General features: G+C 50.4%; 2 protein-coding genes across 2 annotated transcripts in view; one reads left to right on the top strand and one right to left on the bottom strand.

Annotated features, from left to right (window-relative positions):
- Nucleotides 1-176: 176 nt before the first annotated feature.
- Nucleotides 177-1,336, top strand: MEA1 (male-enhanced antigen 1). The gene is made up of 3 exons (XM_021534852.3): nt 177-406; nt 486-600; nt 667-1,336. The coding sequence occupies exons 1-3, from the start codon at nt 194-196 to the stop codon at nt 828-830; spliced, it is 492 nt and encodes a 163-aa protein (XP_021390527.3). The 5' UTR covers nt 177-193; the 3' UTR covers nt 831-1,336.
- The window catches only part of PPP2R5D (protein phosphatase 2 regulatory subunit B'delta), a 27,793-nt gene continuing 19,735 nt past the window's right edge, over nt 1,215-9,272 (bottom strand). Inside the window, exons 13-16 of the mRNA XM_021534849.3 lie at nt 7,550-7,651; nt 5,012-5,084; nt 4,437-4,553; nt 1,215-4,090 (exon numbers count right to left, since the gene is read on the bottom strand). Coding sequence (XP_021390524.2) covers nt 3,953-4,090; nt 4,437-4,553; nt 5,012-5,084; nt 7,550-7,651 — 430 coding nt within the window. The 3' untranslated portion in view covers nt 1,215-3,952. The remainder of the gene's footprint in view (nt 4,091-4,436; nt 4,554-5,011; nt 5,085-7,549; nt 7,652-9,272) is intronic.

The following is a 9,272-nucleotide window of genomic DNA, read 5'->3' as shown; positions in this document are numbered from 1 at the left end:
GGCGCGCCGCTCCGGCCCAGACCGAGATGGCAACACTCGATGGCGACACTCGATGGCACCGGCGGCGCGTGCCGGCGGCACCGCCCGCCGCGCCCGGGGCCCGCTTCGGGACTACAACACCCACAGTGCCCCGCGGCGGCCGCGGAGGTTCCGGGCGGCGGCGGCGGCACCTCCTCGGCGCCGCGCCCGGTGTATGGCGGTGGTGCGGAGCATGGGCCCCGAGCGCGTCTGTCCCCGGGAGCCCGGGCCGCCGGAGGGCCCTGACGGCGCGGCGGGGTGGAGCGGCGATGAGGAGGAGGAGGAGGAGGAAGAGGAGGAAGGCGGCGGGTACTTGTATCAGCCCTTGAGCCAGGAACCGGAGCAGGGCCTCGGCGACGCGGGCCCCGGCCTGCAGGAGCGGCTGCAGGTACCGCCCAGCGCCTCCCGCCGGGCCGGGGCTGGGGGCACCCGCGGCCCCGACCCCCGCTGCCCGCCTTTCTCCGCAGATGCTGAGGCTGCACCTGCCCGACCCGCCGGTAGACAGCGAGGAGGAGAATGAGGAGGAAGCAGCGGAGGGCGCCACGGCTCAGAGCAGCCACAGCTCCATCCCCATGGATGCAGGTAACCGCGTCTCCGGCAGGACGCTCCCGGGGCTCCGCCGCGGTCTCACGGCCTCTCTGTTCCCAGAGCATGTGGAGCTGGTGAAGAGGACGATGGCCAGCGTGAAGCTGCCCACCCTGGGCATCCCAGCCTGGGCTAGCCAGATCTCGGAGGAGCAGTGGAAGGACGTGGTGCAGCGCACGCTGCAGGCCCGGCAGAGCCTCGGCGGCCCCCGGCCTCAGTGGAACTGAGTGCTGGGCTGTGGCACAGGGGCTGCAAACCCCAGCCCTCCCTCCACCCTGGAAGTACCCACTGCCTCCGAGCCAGGTGCTGACAGGACTTGCCAGTATCAACCTTCCAGTTTGTCCCACTGACATTGTCTGATTTTCCTTCCCCCTCCTTTTTCTGGGTTCTGGTTGGTGAATAAGTCAATGTGATGACCTTGTGCTGGCTTTCTCTACCTCTGAGGAAGAATGCTTTCCATGCCTGGATGCATATGGGGCGATGGGGCTTGGCTGGCTTTGCCCATGGACTTGGCCCCATGCTGACAGTACCAGAGAAGTCACTCTCCAGGCTAGGGCCCCTCCTCTCAGGATAGGGTCTGTGTGTTGGAATATCACAGGTGGAGCAAGATGTGTCATTCCAAGAGATTGGTTTTATTTAGTTCTGTACATACAGGGACATCTGTACAAAATCCAACACTTTCATACTATGTAATGCTCTACTGAAAATAAAGTACACCATATGTACATATGAACTGTAAGCAGCTTAATACTTGTGTCCAGGGTGTGAATGCAGTAGTTTTGCTTTTTCCCTTGGGAGGAGCAAGCCAGGTGGAGTGGAAGAGGCAGCTCCAGTTCTGTCCATTTGGCTGATGTGGGGAAAGGCATAGGCAGAAATGAGCAGCACTAATGCTAGAAACCAAGTATTGAGCAGGGGGCAGCCGTAGCGTGGCAGATGCAGGTCTGCCTATGAGCAGTACATGTAGTGAGAGGGTGAGCACACTCCCCCTTGTCTCACATGGTCCCCTTCTGAGGTGTCCAGGACACTGGAATGAATAGGCAGCAAACAAAGGATAATGTGAAGGTACTAAGCCTAAGTTCCCTGACCCAAAACAAGACACAAAAAGCTATGGGAACATCAAAGCTGTACAGCACATAATCATGATGTGTTACAATCCTGCCCCTGCACATGGCACAACCCCAGCAGCATTCCTCTGGCCAGGGTCAGGGGCTGCCAGCAGAGACAGATCATCTGCAGGACAGTGCCAGCCCCTGCACACCACAAGATTCTGTTCCCTCCACAGGCAGAGCAGCCCACAGCGGGGAAAGGCAGCCACTGCGCAGCAGCAAGCAGGCTCAAGTGAGGGCACACCATGCTGTAGCAATCTAAAAATGAGGTCTTGGCTTACAGCACAATGCAAGCAGCCAGTTGGAGAGCCTGTGCTCCAACGGGAAGGAGCCTCCTGCCCAGCCTGAGCCTGGCAGCCTTCATTTCCGCTGTGCTGCTCTGGCACCACCCGGTGCATGTCCACATGCTGTGCCAGGCGTGAGGTAATTGATTGGCAGCTGATCATGAGCTCAGACTAATGTTCAAAATAAGCAATAACCTCCCTGAGGTGTTTCGGAAGTCTCCTGATGAACTGGCCCGTTGTGTGAGGCGGAGGGGAGGTGGGGCCCTGTGTGACTGGGGGGATCTCACACATGCACCTGCCAGCTCCTCCCAAGAGATGGTGGCATTCCTGATGAGGGCTGAGCTGGGAGAGAGCTACACGGGGCAGGGATGCAGGATACACAGGTCAAAACAGCCTCACTGGGGTTGGAGGAAAGATGTGCTGCACACCAGCAGAAAGATTAGAGGGGGTGATCCTCTGACCTGTAAATGGTTTACTGGTGAGGACAGGCAGATACACCAGAACCTTCTACAACATCCCGTGCCATTGCAAAGCAGTGTCAGGCCAGCCCCAACCCCACAGGCTCCCTGCACTGCTGCAAACCCACTTAAGCTTATGTGTCAAGAAAGCAGGTGCAGCAGGTAAGAAGCAAGGACTCCCCCTCTATGACACCCAGCCTCTGAGGTGGCACCTTGGCCTGGCACTAAATCTGCACCACAAACAACAGGGGTGAAAGCTGGATCACAGTAGCACCCAAGTGCTGCGCAAGCCCCTGGGCTATCAGCAAGTGTTTCTAAATGCTAAGTTAGCACCCCGATGCACCATGTGACATCTAACAAGGGCCTCGGGCCACAGCAGGTGCACACGTAACAGGACAGGTGAACTTTGCTCAGAGCACCCACAGAAGCGATTCAGCAGAAGTGCTTAGCCATTGATAATAATGAGGAGACAACTGAACAATCAAACTCAGCCACACCCCATGAGGTGTAGCCACTGCTTCCACTGGCTTGCGGAAATGACTAGCAGCACAAGCTTCCTAGAAACCCTGGCCCTGAAGAGCTAAGGATGGGATACAGAGACAAAGGGAGAGCTGAAGGAGTATTTTAATTGAGCAGGTAGAGGAAGAAGGTGGAAGTCAGTGGCTGACACCTGCTACAAAGCGAGAAGTTAATTCTGGGCCCACAATTAACCCGAGACATCGGGAAGGAAATGAGTCTGCACGGACCAACACAAACAGCAGAAGTAATTCACTTTCTCACAAGAGAGCTTCTAAGGATGCTCTAAAGGGAGGACTGCAATAGTATGTAGTGCTTGCACCCAGCTTAACTGGGGGTGGCAAAGCACTGAACCCCCACTCCACTGACAGGGGAACAAAACAAGGAGCTTGTAGCAAAAGAAAGGTGTAAGTAAACATTTCCTCTGCTGTACATTAAGACCCTTCAGCTGTGGAGCTGCACCCCAAGGCAGGCTGGAGAGGCAGCAGAGCCTTCACAAACTCTGCTTTTCCCCCAAGCTCAGCCTGGCCTCTGACCATGCCAGGGCTCAGCTGCACATGCAGCACAGGGGCAGAGATGGGCACTTTGAGTTTGGAGCAGCACGCTGAGCCATGCATGGAAGGCTCTGCCCAACACAGAGCCTGAGCAAGGCTCTGGCTTCCTGGCAGAGTAAGAATCAGGTGGCATCTCACACTGAAGTGAGTCCTGCCTGGACTGATAAAAGCAGAGGTCAGGCAGGCTCCCCTAATGCTTGCAGAGCCAGGTGGGAAAACAGGAGGACGGAGAAAAAGCAGGAGGACACAACAGTGGTGAGATACAAGTTATAACATAAAATCAGATCTACCCTGGAGGTATGCAGATGGAGTGGAGGACAGGCACAGCTCACCATGTTAATTCCTTACTTATACATGAGAACTGAGTGCACTTCCATGACCCCTGGAGGAAAGGGATGGGGCAGAGCTTCCTGGGCCAGCTCCTGAGCCCGTCAGAGAGCCTCCTGGCTTGAGGTGAGAAACTCTTCTGCTCTCTTGTGGGCCTCCAAGGCTTTTATAGTGTAGACGTCCTGCGGAAGCTCAGACTTCCGGCGCAGCAAAACTTTGTCCTTCTTAATGTCTTTCAGCATCTACAAACAAATCAAAGGAGTCAGGAATCAGTAGCAAACCCCTTCATGCCTTCAGCCTCTGACTCCAACTGCTCTAGGTTATGCTGAGTGGCACTGCAGCATGCTTCAGAACAGGCTGACAGCCAAATACAGACCAAAAGGACACAAGAAAGTCCCACTGGCACTTTTTCCAGAGTGAGAAGGTTAGATAAACTCCACTCTTCAGACTACAGGTTGATCTCTTAATGATGAGGGGTGAGAGTAGTGGCATTTACCTTCAGAACATTTGGAAAGAGCCAGCTCTGGCTATGCTGATGTCCTGGCTGGACTGGGAGCAACTGTGAAAGGACCTGAGTCACCTACACACCTGTACGGCCTCCGTCTCCACTGTTTTCTTCAGTAGCTGTATATCCTCTGCAGTTGGGGTCTCCGTTTCCATACAGCACACAGAAGGCAAGGGTAGAGGTGCATAATACATGGGGTACTGCAGACAACACAGACAGCTGGAGAGTCAGCACTCCATCCAACACCACACCTTCTCCCCCAGCATACTAACACGGCACAGCACAGTTCTTCCAGCTGCCTTCTCTGGCCCCCGGAAAGGCAGCAGTAGGGATACAGGCAGGTAACAGTATCCTCGCCTCCCCTGTCCCCTCTGACTCCCAGCACATTGCATGTGCAGCTGCAGTTCAGAGCATGGTCCATGAACACATACATGCTCTCTATAAGGCAGTACTTAAGAGGTCAGTGCTATAGATGGCCAGCCTGATAAAACACTGCCAACATTTCTAGGACACTGGTTTTTGGGAGAGACACACCCCTGCTGCAGCAGTGTCCACAGGACTGAGATCAGAGGCCAAAACCTGCTCTCATGGGCTGAGGAAGCAGGTCAAGACCCTGCACATTCTTGCCTCATTCATTCTAGGTCCTATTGTCACTCACCTGGGGGTTCAGTCGAGCCAACTCCTCTATTTTCTGCCACATTTCTTCTCGTTCCTTCATCCTGAACCTTCCCCTGCACAGAGAGAGTGAGAGCAAGTGTGAACTCTTGAGGAAAGCGCAGCTTTCATTCACAGGATGATAAAAGCCAAGAGGCAGCAGAAAAGTGCAGGCAAAGGGAAGAGCTGCTCTGTTATTCAGAGACCCCTAATTCTACCTAATTCTAAGACTACAGGTGAGATGAGGCAAGGAGAGGGGATACACTACACTAGCAGAGGGTAGGCAAGCATGCTCCTTGCTCACCTCAGAGCACAGGGTAGCAACACTGGGCTGCACAGGCACTTTTGGCCTGGCTTTGTGCTGCCAGGAGTAGAGCAGAGTGTCTGGTTTCTGGGGTAACACCATGACACCGGTCTGGATTTCAAACACACATTTTCCTGGTGCCCTCCAGATGCAGAGGGACAAACTATAATTTCCAACAGAACTGGGGTCCCACTGCCCACTGTTCCTTCTCTCTCTAACCATAACACACCAGAGAGCTGCCCTAACAGCCCAGGCACAGCTCTTGAACTTGGCACAGATTCTGGCACACATGTGAAGTGACTGTTCAGCAGGGCCACATAGAACAGTGAATGTTCACTGCAAACAGACGTAAGAATAACCCCTTGTTATTCTCTTCTACATTTTAAACATCTGCACTAAAATCATTGCTTTATTTATATTAACTACATGGTTTTCATCCCAGCTACTGGTTCTCTAGTGCCCTATGTATCCATGTTAAGGAAGTTCTTATACTCTGTAATTACATCACACTCTTTAAAGTCATGTAGGCTTAGAATGAGAATGAAGCTGCAAAGGTTTCAAGCAGCAGATTACTCCACCAGAAAACACAGGGTCACAAAAACACCTCCAACAAACCAACCTCAAAAAACCCCAAATGAATAACCCATTCAGGACAAGATACTATCTGCTCCAACTTCCTCACTGTTTTTCTAAAGGACTCTGACAATCCAAACAGTTTCAAGGTGTTTTGGACACTAGAAAGGTGCAGTCAGCTCGTTTACATTCAACAGCAGAGAGACAGCCTCACCACATGTCCCTGCAGAGTTTGTCCCTCATGACCACCCTGGCTGTGGCTGCACAGCTAGGGGTGCAGCAGTGACAGGCCTGAGCTGGCATGTCACTTGTAGGCATGTTACCTCATTAAAAACGAGGCTAAGCCATAATCAGACCTCTCAACATCTGGTTGCAGCCTACTAGTGAATATAGAACTCTGTCCTTTTCCCCATTTCCTTTTTACTGAGTTTGCACATGCAGTCCTTCCCACACATGCTGTGTTCTAGTTCACAGCACAAGGTTTTCTGAAGCCTAATTAGGCACAGAGGCACTAGACAAAAAAAAAAAATCATCTTAACATGAGCAGAAAACTGCAGCACTGCCCATCCTTTTATTGGACAGCACTGAGCTCTTTTGTTGAGCTTTTTCAGAACAATTCTCCATCAGTCACACACCAGTGCTGGGAACAGTCACCTTCAGCAGGTCAGCAGCTAAACAAGGAGAGAAAACTCCTGATGGAAACACTAGGTGGATCTTGTAGGAAATGTACTGTCACTGTGATTTAAAATATATGTGAAGTTATTGGTGGACTTCACTAGCACCCTAGAATGGGAAAAAAGAGCCTAAAAAATCCTTAATTTCTCCATAAGCAGGTTATCTATCTGAAGGTCTGATTGATAAATCAACTTATTACTTATTATCAAGTTATTTACTCCTATTTCACGAAACAACAGAATGTACCCCAGAGTTCTACACTCCCAACACAGATTAGCTCTGCTCTCCCCACCAGCAGCCCTGGCTCATCCAGAAATGAGGAGCATTTTTTTTACTATCTTATTTCACTAAGTCAGCAGAAAATAGATCCCAAAAAAAAAAGAAGTTTCCTTCTCGCTTACTGGACTGACTCAGCTCACCAAGGCAAGCCATAGAAGCACCAAAATCAGCACAAGGCAGCAGAAAAGTGGAGTTCTTTCCTCTTTACAGCATCATGTCACAGGTACTTGCTGAGCTCAGATTTTATCCCCATCATTCACTCTTTGAAACTGCAGGAATTATTCCATCCTTATCACCGGAAAATTGAAAGCATCCTGTGGCATGAAAGATGCATTACGCCCACTGCAGCAAAGCTCTTCAGAAAAGCCCTTCTAAAGCAATAGGATTCTACTGACATCACTACAACATTTATGAACTGGTAAGTATTTCCAAGGCAGAACAAAGCTGAGTATTCTCTACCTGGCAATCTATTTCCTCATGACTCAGCAAACTCTGTCAACTTTTCTAGGCCACCTGCTTCAGCAGGACTGAAAGGGTTTTTATCAGGGCACACCTCACCCCTACTCATAGCTATGGGTAAGGAATCCTACTTTTTGACAGAATTACTTACCACCTTTCCACTTCCCCTCTGCCTACTGGCATCTACCATCTGTTACTGTACCCCAAGGAGACTTTAGGATGAGCTCAAGTTACTTGGCAAAAACCTCTTACTTCTGCTTCTCTGCCTTGTATTGCTGTGTGCAGTCATCAAAAAGCTTTTGGTTCATCTCCATGAAGAGCTTCAGTGCATTGTAGATCAGCCCATGAATTGTCCTGCAAAGAATGAGAAAGGAGAACAAGTCATGGTGGGCAGGTTCTTACACCTGAGCTGGCACCAGCAGCACAGACAAGAGGTAACAGCAGCAGCAACTCATTCTACAGTGATGTGGCAAAAGACTCTCATACAATCCCAACTCTTACCAAGGCAAAATCCCTTCCATAAACACAGCAGAAACTGTGCAACAGGGAGAAAGAGATGGAGAAGAAAGAGAAGACCCTGGGACAGGCCTGCTGTTGTCAGATTAATGAGTGCAAAAATACACATTCATGTGTTCATTTCTTGCAGTTAGAAGTGGGAAATGAAAGATGCTAGGGGCCTGTTCAAGGCTGTTTTTGAGGGGGCTTTAGTGCCTCCCACTGTTCACACCACATACACACAATGACTTTTTTGGGCTGCCAGTATTTGTCATGAGCTTTTCCGCTGAGTTGCCCAAAACACAGGCAGGCAGCAGCCCTGAAGAGATGGGAACCAGCACATGGAATATCACAGAAGAAAAGTCAGCTCTGTGTCAGTGATTTATGGATAGCTTGCACAATGTGTGAACTCCCTATGGGACAAAGGCTCTCCTACAGAATGAAAACAAGTGTTGAAGCTGTCTCTGAAATACCTGACCCAGAGGCAAAAGATGAGATTCAGCAGACTAAGCTCTGTGTCTCTACCAGCTCTGCAAATGGATATCGAAGAGAGATGCAACCCTCCTGGACTTAAGCAGGCTGTCTGACCAAAAAGATGAAATATGTGAAGGAATGGGAGAATCTGAGGTACTCAACCTGCCCTCAGAAGATATGGCTGTTGCTCAAAGACAAGGAGAAATAAGAGGAAAAGACTTTCAGAACTTCTTCTGAAATACCACTGGGAAGCAGACCAGAAAATACAGGAACAGCAGAATCATGAATCTTGGCTGCTGCAGGGACACGGAACTAGTGAAGGGTTTCAGACAAGAACACAAAGTCCTTTTCTGAGCTCTGGACTTGTCCAGCCTCCCTAGAATTAATTTTTAGCTAATTCACTAAAGGAAGTATTGTAAATCAAATTAATGAAACTTGAATTAACTAGATAAGGAATTAAATTAAGAAGTCAGAAGAAAGGAAGTTGATAGGAGAGCCATAAAACAGAGTAGCATCTACGAATCAGACACAGGGGACAATATTTGACATGGACAGCTGCCCAGCTAGTTCTCCTTTTTCTGTTTTTCCTGTACTCAAGGAGTCAAGCACTGTATTAGCCAAATTCTCTGGTCATAGAGCACATAAGGGTGGGACATTAGTTAACAAGCAGCCAGAAGTCAGATGGAAAATCTACTGCACACTTCTCAGAGACTGGCAACATTAGTGATAGGCAAGTATCAAACTCTATGCAGACTCAATGGCCCCAAGGCTGGTAAATGCAGGTTGCTCAACCCTTGCAGAAGCAAGCCATTCTGGTTTGCTGTGGCCCTTTTCCATCCTGTGGAGAGATGGCTGGGGGCAAAATTAGAGGACTCTGAAGTTATATTCACATCCTAACAGAAGCTGCAACAGTACAGGATTTACAGGGTAAAATGCAGCTGCTGCTCCCTGGATGGAATGCTGTTGGTGCGCTCAAAGCCTGCTCCAGGATGGTTCCCCACAGACA

This window comes from Lonchura striata, chromosome 3, assembly GCF_050655825.1.
Source record: "Lonchura striata isolate lonStrDom1 chromosome 3, ASM5065582v1, whole genome shotgun sequence".
NCBI classification, from domain to species: Eukaryota; Metazoa; Chordata; class Aves; order Passeriformes; family Estrildidae; genus Lonchura; species Lonchura striata.
The sequence above is the reverse complement of the archived record's forward strand: the minus strand, read 5'-3'. Positions and strand labels throughout refer to the sequence as shown.

Excerpts from the sequence above, each read along its gene's own strand:
- MEA1 (XM_021534852.3), top strand. The coding sequence starts at position 194 with ATGGCGGTGGTGCGGAGCATGGGCCCCGAGCGCGTCTGTCCCCGGGAG. Across the intron at positions 407-485 it reads GCCTGCAGGAGCGGCTGCAG|ATGCTGAGGCTGCACCTGCC; the intron begins GTACCGCCCAGC and ends CTTTCTCCGCAG. Across the intron at positions 601-666 it reads CTCCATCCCCATGGATGCAG|AGCATGTGGAGCTGGTGAAG; the intron begins GTAACCGCGTCT and ends CTCTGTTCCCAG.